General features: G+C 39.0%; 1 protein-coding gene across 1 annotated transcript in view; it reads left to right on the top strand.

The window, feature by feature from the left end:
• LRRC9 (leucine rich repeat containing 9) overlaps positions 1 to 11,656 on the top strand; it is a 38,459-nt gene extending 26,803 nt beyond the window's left edge. The window contains 7 exon segments of the mRNA XM_035888665.1: positions 2,068 to 2,177; positions 4,997 to 5,125; positions 5,704 to 5,921; positions 6,113 to 6,181; positions 6,327 to 6,456; positions 10,859 to 11,032; positions 11,523 to 11,656. Of these exon segments, the coding sequence (XP_035744558.1) occupies positions 2,068 to 2,177; positions 4,997 to 5,125; positions 5,704 to 5,921; positions 6,113 to 6,181; positions 6,327 to 6,456; positions 10,859 to 11,032; positions 11,523 to 11,656 (964 nt within the window).
• The last annotated feature ends 2,964 nt before the right edge of the window (positions 11,657 to 14,620 follow it).

The following is a 14,620-nucleotide window of genomic DNA, read 5'->3' on the forward strand; positions in this document are numbered from 1 at the left end:
ATCTCACTGTCTAAGTCATTGATGAAAACATTAAACAGCACCGGTCCCAGTACGGATCCCTGAGGGACACGACTCATCACCAGTCTCCATCTGGACTTCGAGCCATTGACCACTACCCTCTGGATGCGACCATCCAGCCAGTTCCTTATCCACCGAACAGTCCACCCATCAAATCCATAGCTCTCCAATTTAGAGAGAAGGATGTTGTGGGGGACCGTGTCAAAGGCTTTGCAGAAGTCTAGATAGATGATGTCCATTGGTTTTCCTTTGTCCACTGTTGCTGTCACACCATCATAGAAAGTCACTAGGTTTGTCAGGCAGGGCTTGCCCTTGGTGAAGCCATGCTGGCTATCTCAAATTATCTCCCTGGCCTCCATGTGCTTTAGCATAACTTCTAGGAGGATCTGTTCCATGATCTTCCCAGGCACAGAGGTGAGGCTGACAGGTCAGTAGTTCCCGGGGTCTTCCTTTCTACCCTTCTTGAAAATGGGCACAATATTTCCCTTTTTCTAGTCACCAGGGACTTCACCTGACTGCCATGACTTTTCAAATATCATGGAAAGAGGCTTGGCGACTACATCGGCCAATTCCCTCAGGACTCTGGGATGCATCTCATCAGGTCCCATGGACTTATGTGCGTTCAGGTTCCTCAGGTGGTCACGAAAATCTAAAGCTAGAATCTGCATTTAGCAAATATGCCTGATAATTCCCTAGCATTCCTACATAGTAGGCCAAAGTCCCTTGCCTGATCCATAATATAAGTGTAATTTTTCATCACAATGGGTTATTTTCCACAGTTTCATTGAAGAAATATTCTTTCTCTAAACACTTCAATTTTTCATTTAGGGAGTGGTGCTGCCTGCACACAGTTTCACAGAAAATGCCTAGGAGAGATAGGGTACTGGCTCCAGACCAAATATATCTAGACAAGAGATTTAGTTTGATCAAAACCCATCTGATCTGATTCCTTTCAGATCTAATTCGGCCAAAGTGAGAACAGACACGTACGTATGTGCAGTGCTGCTTCTGCAATCTTCTGATTTCTGAAAAAGCTGCCTTGTCCACTGTAGATCTACAGGACTTTAGAGCAAGAACGACCTGTGACTGGTTGCATTAAATGCATCTTTAACTGAACATTAGTGTGTGCACCCAGCGGGACAGTCACTGTTCTGCAGCCACAGTATTGTACACAGCAACAGTCGCCCATGTTTGCAGACATCATCCCTGATATTAATCTTTAGGAAAGTATTTCTATGGGTTGTATGTATGTATTTGTCTTCTTAGAGACATATTTCTTTTTTTTTTTTTTTTCCCAGAATCCTGCATCTGTCAGTGAAAGTCCCTACCTGATGCAACATGGAAAGACAATTTTCATGGCACGGTCCTCAATCTTCAGCCTTTAATCTTAAATAGCCTAGAAGGCCTTCAGCAACAGCATCACCATGCCAGGAATATCAGTGTCAATACTTAGGTGGCACTGATTATGTGCCTTTTAAGGTATTACAGTAGCAAGCCTTGGATTGCTTGAAGAGTTGTATCAACAGCACAGTTATCAATTCCTGAAAATTACTTGAGTAATGTCTCTCTGACCAGTTGAGTATCCTGCTTCAACCATTAAGTAGTAACAAGTACTTTGCAAGCTGGCTTTGACACAGCTGAGGGACACAATTACAATCGGTGTGGTGCTTTAGCAGGCCTCGGGGTAGGCGGAGAATGGAATCCTCCATCTGAGCAATTGCAGCTCCAGTGCTGCTGGAAAGCAATGGAAACAGCCTCAGAGGTATGGAACTGGAATTTCAGTAATGTGATCTAGAAGCAAACAGAGCAGACTGGTAAAAGCCCTTGCCTTTAGTGTCAGAATCAAACCAGTTGTTTACTCCTGGAAACAGAATTGTGAATTTCTTGCGAGATTTTCATTATGGTGCTTCTTTCATAGGAGCATGTTGTAGTTCTTACCCCAAATCCAGCATGTCATGGATCTGCCTATGCTATATATCTCATTTCTAACTTATTTTCCTATGTTAGTTGTATTCTAAATCCAGGTTAGTCTTTTTTTACTTAATTCAGAGCTGTAGAGCTGGTGCTAGCAGACCAGTTTAGAAATGTCTGCATCGTAAATTTACAGAACAATAATCTGTCTTTCAGTGGTTTAATCTTCATTCCTAATGCCAAGATGGGCATTAGGACAGAGTCTTTTCTATTTTTCATAATAATACTAATGATAAACTAATTTCCTTTGACTGAAAATACGGTCTTTAATCTCCTTTAATACCCTGTTGTTTGTGGGTCTTGTAACAACAGCAATCAATCAGCACAAAGCTGATTGCAACCACTGTTTCAATTTTATGGTGTAGTTGCAGTAACCTGATCCAAAATCAATGAAATGCACCAAACTTTTTAAAGTACTTTAAACTGACCAATCAAATTTCTGAATCAGAAAAATGAAATTGGCAGTTTTGCTAACGTATGGCTGCTGGTTTGATCTGGGAGAGTGTGGGCATGTGTCTCTGATCAGACTGATCATTGATATTCTGTTTTCATTCTTTACTTAAATTCATACAGTATTACACTACAAAATTTTAGGAATATATTCAGGTAGTGAGGAATATATTGAGATAGTATTTCAGTTCCTCAAGCCTGGTGTGTGAAAATTCAGCTGCCTTACACTGTATAGCATGGCAGTCACAACACCTTGTTAGAATCAATGAGTTAAGCCAGTTCAGATTACAGTACTTTTTAAGAGCATAAAGAAGGCTTTTGTATATTCATCCAAAGTTCTTCTGCAATGTTGCTTGTAGTCTAAGCAGTCATTCATCCTGCCATTAATCCTCCTTTCCTTTGCTCATTTCATAAGTGATACACTTTTCGTCATCCTCTGAAGGAGATGGTCATACTCCTTCCCTTTCCCATCAATGTTAGATCAGCCTGTGTCCTAAAGAGCATTTTCAAATTACCTTTCAGTTTGCATTTCTCATCTGTGAAGTCTTTCAGGACTGAAAATTCCAGGACCTGTCAGGATTCATTTACTTATTTCTGCATGGATAAGGCAACATTCATAGTCAAATTCAGTTTCATCATATCAGACAAGCCTTGCAGAGTCACCATGCAGAGTTCCCTCTATACATTGGTCAAGTTTTATAGAAGTAACAGTGACAGAGCATTAGTGAATCCTGCAAAACCTAGTTGTTGTGTGCATACTTCTCAAGACTTCACCCAGCTCTTCTTGTCTTCATTTTTCGCATGTGCTCAGCATCTGGAGTGTGGGAAAAACATAAATTTGTTTTCAGATTTTCTGGGGGAAAGGGATATTGGCAGAAGCACACATGGATATGGGCTATTTGGGCTTCCATCACAGTGCTACAAATTTCTGTGCTCATTTTGCTTACCTGCCTCCTCATGGGAGATGAATATTCTTTATACAGACTGGGGGCTCAAAAAGAACTTGAAATAATTGTTCAGTAACTGTAGGAACGCCCCTCTTGTTGATGGGAGGGATTTTTTTACACTAATGCCTTCTAGTTTCCTCCCCTTTCCCTTTTTAAATATTGACAAATTTTAGCTTTCTTGCAGGCAACTGAAACATGGCTATGTTTCCAAACTTGGTGCAAGTCAACATAAACATTCCATGATGTTTCTCAGCCAGCTTTTTCAGATGTGTCCTGCTCAGGGTCACTGATTTAAACATGGCAGACTCTAGCTCAGTAGCTACTACTTAACAATCTTTATGTCAGTGCTGAAATGGAAATTATTTCATTATTGTGGTGTGATACAAATAACATTGAGCTTTTTTCCCCCAGACAAATGCAGCACAAAAGTAGTTAGTGAACAACTATACTTCATTTCAGGTTTATTGATACTTCTACCATCTTCAGTTAGTAATGATCCAATACCATTGTCAGCATTACTTTTTTATTTATATACTTTCAAACTCTTTCTTACTGTTCTTAATGCTACAAGCCATTGATGTCCCCTTATGTGCATTTGCTCTTTTCATCAATTTTTTGCACATTTTTACTTCTTACTGTCAATTTCTTTGTTTTTCCATGTTATAGCTGCTTTTAATTTCCCACAAAGTGGATGTTGTCTTTTTAATGACTGTTGTCTTCCTTCTCAATTGTGAGATATTCTAGGAACAAAAATGTTCTTAAACCTCCTTAATCCTCTTGACACTTTCTTCAGAAGTTGCATTAGTTATTAATTTTTGTAGCCTTGTGAGATAAGCCTGTGTAAAGGATAATATATATATTACATATTTACACATCTTAACACAAATTAGTATTACATATTCACATGCAGTTTGGATATTGTTTTGTTTGTGATGTGTGAATATAATCAAGTCACTAGCTGCTCAGAAATCACCAATATTTAGTGGTTTTACAAAAATTGAGGTTGCTAAGCACATTTTTTCATTAGCAGGGTCATAAGGAAGAAGTAAAGCTAAAATTAGAACCCCTTTTTCCCTTCTCTTTCTTAATCTATTAGTTCATGCTACCTAATTACAGGTCAGACATAACAGAAATTAAGCTTTTACAAACAAATTAGTAGAACGGTGCATGTTATTTTATTTTGTCATATTGTCATTCAGCTGTTGTGAGAATACACCCAAAGGTTGTCACAAGTATTTTGCTAAATCTAGCAGTGGTTTACAGCTCTTTTCTTTTCATGTCCTCAGACTTCTGTGAGCAGAGGAGGGGTTGTTTTATTTGTTTGATTTACATGGTCTGGATCCAGAAAACTTGACCTAGCTTCCACACAATAGAAGTTTATATATGGAGTATTTCCACCTTGAAGCAGTGGATTTGTTTTGGTTTTCATCAGATTTTAATAACTTATGCAGGTGTAATTCCTATGAAACCTGTTCCAGTGAGTGAAATTGCAGTCATCCATATATACCCTTCATAAATTATTTTTTTTGGGGTGGGAAATGCTGAAGTCTTTTGTTCAAGGAAAATTGTGGCATCATACTCTTGTTTGCTTTATTGGTTTAAGGATGCAGAATTTGTAGAAAACCTACCCCTGATAATGCAGAGCTTGGAAGATTTTCATCTGGGCTATAATGGAATTACTAACATGGCCCAGCTACAGTTTGGCAGGTTAAAAAACTTGAAAATTCTGTTTTTGCAGAGTAGGTGGTAGCAGCTTTTCTGTGCATTCATTCAAGCATGTTCCATTACTTCCCTTATGTCTGGTTTTCACTCTGTGCCTTGAATTTGTGGGGGACAGTCTTCTCTGGTCTTGACCACAATAAGAATGATATCCTAGCTTTAATTCATACCCTGGCTCCAAGATCCTTAGATATTGAACAGTGAAATTCTTCCCCACTGTTCCTCACTTGTCTTTTACAAGACAAGGGCAGAGCAGGGTAACCAGCATGTGGAAGATATATTTGTCAGCTCATGGCCAGCAGCAAGTTCCACACTGAGGAAATGTCCTCCTCACTATAAGCAATACCGACAACAATGACTGACCCAAGTCTTGTTCCTCAAGATGCCCAGATTTTATTTAGGAAGGTATTTTGCTTTAAATAGAGATGGCAGATAGATAGATGAAATCCAACACACTCCAGTGTCACTGAAGTGGTCCAAAACAACATAAAAGTAATTGAGAAAGTTCATGAGCTGCTTTTGCTTAAGATAATGTTTTGCTGCAAAGGAATCCCAATCCATTGAAGATGATTCCATGCATTTACTCTTGCTATATCAGGGAACTACATCAGCCAAACTGAAGGACTTGAAGGTCTCCAGTTTCTGCAGGAGTTGCTATTGGACCATAACCGCATTAAAATGATTTCACAAGGTTTCCTTGCTAGTCAGAATGGTCTTTTCACTCTTCACCTGGAGGAAAACCAAATACAAGTACTGAACAGTTTACAAGCTGTGGTAAAATTACAGAAATTCTTTCTGGACTTCAACAGAATTCAAGTACAGTATATTTTTGTTAATGCTGTACATTCAGTGGGCTAAATGTGGTGGACTGTTTTCAGACAAAATTCCCATTTTCTTCTATGGATTTGCCTTAGTAAAATTACCAGTATTTTCCCCAAAATATATAAACCAATTGCAAGATTTTTGAGAAATCCTGACATATGGTGTATTTTCTAACTTTTGGACAGGAATCATCTGAACCAGAAAAACTTCAAGTTATTCCCAGTCTTAAGGTGCTCTCAAAACACGGAAATCCAGTGAGTATATTCGCTTGCATTGTTAAATAAATTAGATGTGTATTTCACTTTATACACTGAGTATTTACTCTTCATAATCATTAAAACTATTAAGAAATTATCCCTAACCAGGTCATTCCTAAGTATCTGCTATTATTGTTTTAAGGCTAAAAGCTTCATAGCACACATGATGATCACCTTGCCTCGCTGTGCCTGTCTCAGTGCCATACTGCGATCAGAAGGCACTCGTTCTTCAGCCTACTGTTCTTCACAGTGCTGCAAGATAAATGTAAAATGTATGTGTTTGCATGAGTATGTTACAGTGATGGGCTGTCCTTTCAATATTCCAAAGCAGGTCAGGTCTGTGAAGAAAGGTCAAAGAATGTTAAAGGATTTCTGAAATACTTGCTTTTATTTTTAAAATGGCTCAATAGCAATCTTTTTTGGTTTTTTGCACATCACTCGTAAAGTCCCAAAGGGAAATTTCAGGTTTCTTATTTTCCAGACATGCTTCTGTTTTTCAAGGTACTACTGTTGGTTTGCCTTTTTTATCCCTGGGAACAAACTATAAGAACACAGCAAAGAAGACTCCAGCCTTCCTGATTTTATGACTACATCGCTGTGGGACAGAAGACAGCTAACGCTTTCACACAGAAGAAAAGGCTTGCCCGGTAACCCTAAAAGGACAAGTGGAACTTGGTGGGGCCAAGTGTTTGAATAAAGTTTGTAGGATCTCAGCTTCATGTATTTAAGTATCTTAGCACTGCTGAGCTTTAAAGTAGCATCAAATATAAATGGAAACAAAAATATATTTTATATTGCTATTTTTGAGAAAAAAAATGTGGCTTTCTAAATTTCAGTTGAAAATATAGTTCATATGGCATGTTTTTATAAATAGGTCCTTGAAGATTAGGTGGAGAGCCCAAGATCTAAATACCCCTTAACTTCCTTTTCCATAAATCTGCAGTGTCTGGTCTAAAGCAACAGCTAGAAACAGGGAAGTGAGACGGCAGGGGCATGCTGGAGCAGCAGTACATATGGTGCAGTCATGCACTCTGTTTTCAGTGGTTGACTCAAAAGAATATTTTTGCTGCCATGATGTTTTTTAAACCAACTTGCAAATGGTGATACAGATTTGGAAATGAACTGGCTTCTGAAGTGGGTGATGAAATGGCAGGAGAACGTCAAGCAAACTGAATGTTAGTAATGGCAAGAACAGTCATGTTCTTTGCAAGGGAAAAAGCCAAACAGATTCCTCTTGGGAAACTGCTGTTTCAGGGTTTCCTTCTGTAGAATTGCAGGCCTAGACTTTCTCCTGAAGGGGATCAAGGTGGTGGGCTCAGCTGTCTCCTATACAATGTCGCATTAAGAAGTACATCTCACAGTGCATTAGGAAGCATCAGTTTGTACCTGCCACTATGGTCCGCACTTCAGATAACTTATCGCCTGTCATTGTCAATAACATTGTATATTAAAATAGAAAAATATTGCTAGCCTTTTCTGTCTGCAGTGCAGCCTGCAGCTCAGCACTTGGCCTTCTGCAAGGCTGTTTTGTAGTCACATCTCTGCAGGGCACACAGTGCATTTGAATCCTCATATGTGCTGAGGGCCATGAGAAGCTGCCGTGGTCCAGTCTAACTTGATGAGGAAGGTATAAATTTGCCCACAGCATGCCACTTTGTCAGTACAAAGGGTCAGTTACTCATGGACACTTAAAGTTGAAAAACCTTGCTTAAAGGTATATAGTCATTTATGTACAGTTTGGATTCTGTTTCTGGGAGAGTAGCATTGGTGTAAGGTTTGGTTCAGACATTTACTGGTGTAGCTGAGGTACTATCAGATTGAATTCTTGGACAAGGACCCCATTTCTGGGTTAATTCGTATTTTCTTTGCACAAGGTTCTCTCAAGAAGAACTACTGTTCATTGCTTTTGTTTTGACTCACCAGTAAATGCAGAAGAGAGGATGAGAGCTGACTACCAGCCCTGGAACATTGCCATCATACTGTCTTCTCTTGAAAGAAACTATCTTGTCCCATATGTCTCCATTGGAAATACTTTAAGACGGATAATATTCTTCATGTATTGCTTTTTCCATAAACCTGTTGCTTTGTGTTAGCTTTCACTGTTCCTCCTCACCAAAGTACTTGTCTCTATCACTGTGGTTCAGTCTTGTCTATCCTCATGCTTCTTGTTGAGTGTGAGGTCATCTCCTAATGCCTTGAGATGCAATTGCATACCATGAGCTGACCACTGTTGCTGGTCATCAGCACCCCTTTTTCACTGCCATATTTCTACCTTTGCTGCTCATGTCCAGGGCCTCCTTTGTTGTTTTTCTCCAGAGCTTGCCCTGAAATTCTCACTGACTATGAAACCAAAAGAAAGCTTCACAACAGTTGGGCATCTGCTGTGACCATTGTCTGTCGCACTGACCAATTTCATTGCTCATTATTTTCTTGTGCTCACCCATCTGTCAGTCTGTCTGCATTCATTGGGCGTGCCTCATCTCATTTTACAGTATAAATTCACTGGAACAGAGATTTTTAGTAGGATTCACTGTTAGGTATCCCAAATACAGGAATAACAATAATAACCACAAGGAACCAGAGAGGAGGCTAGCCCAGCACGTCTCCTACGAACAGAAGGTTCATTGTCTCTGTGGTTCTGTTTATCACTAAGACCCCGCTCACTGAAAGAGTTTGTTGTCCCACAGCAGACCTGTGTTTTCTGTATCACAGCATGAAACTTCTCTGGAGATTTGTTTGATGAACGGAATTCTTTCTTTCCAGCTGAAAAGACTGCAGTATGCATTTTAACCATCGATTTCCCCAGAAGGATCAATAGAGTAATGAGGAGATCTAGAGTCTGTTCCCACTTTGTGTTGTGCAAGCCAGTTCTCCCTTCATCTCTCAGTTTCATCTTGATGAAGCACACAAACAGTTCTTTTACACATCTAAAAGAGAAGTACTAAGGATGATGAGAAGCATCAGTACAATCGGTTTTATCCTTCCATCCTCATCGCCCTGCCCAGCTTTTCCTCAACCTCTTTGCTTTATAGATAAGAAGTGCTACCAGTAGACACCTACACCACGAGGTTATTCTACGCCAATGGTCTCCTTGAATTTTTTACTGTCATGATGCGGTCACCATGCTCAACCACATCTAAGCTGTTGCTGATCTGCAAATAACTACTTGTGCACTGTATCTAACCACTTTGCTGTTATCTTATGCTTCCCACACCTATGAGTTATGACCGTACTGTATCCTATACATTTCTTGGCATAAATATTTTATTGTATAAATAAAGCCCTTTAGCAGGATATTAGCTTCTAGGCACTACCAGAATAAACGCTATTATTTGATACTGATACTAATGGTATCTTCACTGTTTTGCCAAATCTCAGTCTTCGCATTGAAAGGTCACTGCCGAAACCAAACAGGTTAAAATCCACGTACACTTGGGTTCTGTCTCAGAACTTCATCTGTCAAAAATGTGTTGTCACAGATCCCTGCCTGGCTACGTTAATATCTCTGTTTGCAGACTCAGGACCTTAGTAAGTTGGTGAAACACATTTTCCCACTTGAAGCCACAATGCTTGTATACAGAGTTCAAAGCACTTTTGGATTGAGCGATTTCATGTGTAAATGTTTTATTTCAAAACTGACCTGTGCTTTTACTCATTGGACATCACTTAAATAAAAACATGGCAGAATGAGTAAAGCAATAGAAGCATGTTAAGACTGTATCTTTAGAGAAATCTCTGTTTTATATTCAGGTTCAGTGAAGATGTTATACCTCGTTAGCTACAACAGAACTGAGCCATTTTCTCATTAGATCATTCAAGTGGAACAACACAAAAGATTTTTCAAGTTTGTCAGTTGCATTTTAGTTGTGCTTTTTAAAGTGCTTGTTAGAAAGCAAGAATTGAAACCGTATGGTGGTGTTTAAGCTTAAAAAGTGCTTTTGATCTTGAGCTTCAAAAGAGATTTTCCCAGCAGAAAGTAGGCTAGCGCTTTATTTAGTCAGTAGGCACCAGAACACTCTGTACATAATAATATTTTCTTTTTTCATGCCACTGATTAAATCTCTTTTAATGTTGTCACTGCTGAATTAGAGATGATTTACAGGAGGCAATCACTGTTGTCATCGCACTATACCCAGTTTTAACAAAATTAACAAATCAGCACAGACTGGCACATGGCCTTAAATCAGTTGCTACAAGAAGTGGTGGTCACAAAGTGAGACTTATGAACTACTAAGTATTTTAAAATATTCTTCCAAATCCTTCCAAAGCTGAATTTTTGTCAGCCCTGTGCTAGCCATCCCCTGTAATGGGTTTATACTTAAAAACATTGTTTTCTATCTTTCCCAGTAAAAAACAGCTTCAGTGCATTGCAGTAGCTTTGTTCTTGAAGCAGTTACAATTTTGTTTCAAGCATTTGGGTTTTGTAGCTACTCCTGCTTTCTAATGTACACAACTTGCATAGCTTCTGTGTTTGACAGCTGATCCAGAAAGTGCAGGAGTCAAATCTTAAGCTCACAGCAGTAATTTGAAGAACTGATCCCTCAGTTCTTTACTCATAAAAAGTTGATCATTCCTGTTTCTATTACTGCAAAACCAAGAAGGCATTTATATCATAAAGACCAAGATATGTAATCTTCATTTTTGTTTTTCCTTTCCTTATTTTGTGTTTTCCAGTTGCAAATTTTCCAGAGGACTCTGGATTTCCTGCACTGCCAGCAAACTTTACAAGACATAATCCTCTCAGAATAACACCTGGGAATCTGAATGAAAACATTAACCGTTTATTTGGCTCTGATCTTATATTTGGTCATGAACTTGAAGAGCCTCTACTGAATAAGTCAAATGAAAGTAAGCACAAACAAATGGGATTACATATTCCTGAATACTTAACATAGTTATACTCCCTCATGCTATGTATTATATGGCCATGTAAAGCATTTTAACAAGGGCAGTTTTATCTTTCCTGGCTATCTTGCATGCCTGTAAGTTTCTCACAACCTTCCCAGAGCTGGGAAATACATGTGGTTTCTGGAGGAATATATATCTCTGCCAGTTCTTCACCCTAGGATGGATCTTCAGATTCAGTCTGAATCAGTGATAGAATTAGCCTTTCCGAGCATTCTTAAGCTTTGCGCTGTGTTTTGGGTTTTTTTAATTTATTGACCAATTTCAGTCTGTAAATTAAAGTTTTAACTATGCTAGGAACTGAAAGGAAGCAATGTAACGTTGTTCTGGTGAGGAAAACCAAGAAGAAAAGAAGAATGAGTGCAGTACTTGATGATTGGCAGCTGGGGTGAGGCTGTGCAGGGAGAATATCCATGTGCATTTTGTGTTACAGATAAGCCTAAGGACCCAGGAATTACAACAAATAATCTTTGAAGCATCCATGCAGAAAGAGCTCTTAGGCAAGCCAAAGGAGCAGCGACTAATCTTCTAAACCATTTGGTGCATCATCATAGTGCTACTTCGTGAGTCAGCCACTGCATCAGGGCAACAGAGAACATGCAGGCAGGTGAGGCGCCTACCAGTCCTAAACATCTTTACCTCAGTTTCCAGATTCACCGAAAATGCATTTACTCTCTTTCTTCTGATAAAACTTGCAATGCACCTAAGAAATCATCTAGACCACAATTTAAAATTTTGCAATTAGAACAATGACTACACTATAAAATGGATCCAGCTGAAATAAGCTGGTATTTCCCAAATCCATGCTTAATCCTGTTCTATCACTAACTCAAGACTTTCTGGCTTGTTTGCTTGTTTGTTTTCTATTACGTGAAGTCTAGTTTTGTTTAGTAATTAAAATGTTAAGTATGAAGCAGAAATGCAAGGGTAAACCTGTTACTGTGGCTAAATATATCTAATAATTGTGATACAAACAGCAGTATCTTGCTATTACTGACTGCCAGCAGCTGGAACAAGCCAGTGTGTGACTGAATGTTACCAACATTTCTTATTCTATCAAATGTTTCTCCACAACAAGGACGTGAACAAACAGGTTCGGCACAAGGACTTTCACATTTCCATCTTGATTACTAATATTTACTACCTAAAGAGATTTCCTCACTACCTAAAGAGATTTCCTCAAAATCAGTTGTGTAAGTCAGCGAGGTGATTCTTTGTGGAATCAGTATGTGTAGTTGCTTTTCACATAAGATTAGTCCCAAACAAGCATTTTTCTTAGGTATATTTCATATATTATTATAGCTATACACTATGGTATAAGCTATGCTATGGTTTTCCCTTGCCATAAACATGTGTTTAAAAGCTGTAGACCATATTTGCCAATGAAAAAGAGAGCGTTAATTAAGGGCTTGTTCCCCAAGATGTTTTTCCACAACCATCTTCAACTGGTATTTAGATATGCACAGAGGTCCAAAGGAACATATATTTTTGGTGACTAATATCACCAAACTTCCTGAGAGGAAACACTTTAAATAAACCTTATTTAAACCAGATAGCCCCGTGCTGACTCCGATGTTACAGATGAGAAAGCAGTGGTGAAGGGGAGTGGCATTACTCAGCACGACTGATCTATACAGAACTAAATTCCCCATCGCCTCTATCTAAATTGGCTTCTTCACAGGATTGGATTCTACCTTACCTGCATACTGTCCGAGATTCCTTTTACAGGCACTTCTCTATTATTTAAAAAGTTGTTTTTTCCTGACTTTTTCCCCATATTATAGGTTGATCCTTTACAACAAATGGAGACCATGTATTTTAAATAATGTAGAAGAGATGCTGTAGCCAGCATCCTCTATCAGTAGCTATGTTTGATTTTCCTCACATGCCACATGTGTTCTTTGATCTCTTCCCATTTCTCTCAGCTTGTTGTAACATTAGAAAACTATGCATAGTGTCTGGGTAGTTCCAATTTAATCTTAATTTTTATGAAATCCAACAGGCTAAAATTAGAAGAACACAGCAACGGCACCCAGATAGTGAAAAAAATGTTTGCCTCTGATTAAGCAACACTAGCCACATCATCCCAGATGAGATGAAGTGATGTTTTAGGACAAATCAGGTCTTTTTTTTTAACCTTTCCCCTCATGGCATCACTTCAGGCAGAATTAAAGCTATTCAGGTGTCTTAACAGCATAATTCATACCTTACTGTGGTTAAGCTCTTTGCAGTATTATCTTCCCTAAATTTCTTAACTTTGTATATTTGTAGCATCTCTTAGTGTTTTACAGTTAAATTACTGATATTTACTTGTTAATTTCTCTTTTAATTTGATTTTTTTCAATAATGATAAATTCTGCACACAACCCTAAAGTAAAAGTGCAACAAGAATGCTGCTACATGATACTTTTTAATATTTATGTTTACAGGTTCTGTCTTTAATCAGTACTAACTTTTGAACTTCAGAGTCACTGATACATCAAAGCAGGAAGACTGCAGTAATCATTTAAGCTGAGTTTATAGCTGCTTCACATCGCCGGAAAAGTGCAAAGCTATGAACCCATGCATCTCTTCCTTTTTGGAGAAAAGGAGGCTGAGGGGAGACCTTATCGCCCTCTACGACTACCCGAAAGGAGGCTGTAGTGAGGTGGGTGTTGGTCTCTTCTCCCTGGTAACAGGCGATAGGATGAGGGGAAATGGCCTGAAGTTGCACCAGGGCAGGTTTAGGTTGGACATTAGGAAAAATTTTTTCAGTGAAAGGGCTGTCAGGCTCTGGAACGGGCTGCCCAGGGAAATGGTCGAGTCCTCATCCCTGGAGGTATTTAAAAGCTGAGCAGATGAGGTGCTTAGGGACATGGTTTAGTGGTGGGATGGCAGGGTTAGGGGAACGGTTGGACTTGATGATCTTAAAGGGCTTTTCCAACCTAAACTATTCTATGATTCTATGATAATCTGTGGTTAAACAGTTTGTATGGTAATGTAAATTCAACCTTGACTGTGTATCCATCTAAGCAGGAAAATACTAGTCTCCTGAGTTCAAAAAGTTTTAAAGTTTTAAGGTTCCTTCAGGTCTTTTAACAACACTCTTTTGATGCCCAAAGTCAGCCCGCTGTCCTCTGCTCCATTGGTACTCAAGGCACCACCCAGCTATGACATCTCTTAGACCAGCTGACATTCATTTACCAGTTCTGTGCTAGCGAGCCACTGCAGCCCACGGAATTGCTGCAGGAAAATTGGCAGTGGAGGCCACGGGGGGAGTGGTGGGTGGATGCATATGAAGACAGTTACCCTTTGGAGTTATCTGAATTTTTGTCCTATGTTTGTGTGTGACCTAGCTATAACACTTGTGTACCATTTTTATTAGTAACTTAAATTTACCGCCAACCACGTAATTCAAGTGCAGTCTATGTATAACGTGTTTATTTCCCTTGAAAGTTTAAAGCACATCTATTTTGCCTTTGTTATCATCAGGAAGAGAAACAACCCATGCAGAAAGGCAAAGCTCTTAAAATATACACTTCCACCTCATTT

Source organism: Egretta garzetta, unplaced genomic scaffold, assembly GCF_000687185.1.
Source record: "Egretta garzetta isolate BGI_Z169 unplaced genomic scaffold, ASM68718v1 scaffold311, whole genome shotgun sequence".
Taxonomy (NCBI): Eukaryota; Metazoa; Chordata; class Aves; order Pelecaniformes; family Ardeidae; genus Egretta; species Egretta garzetta.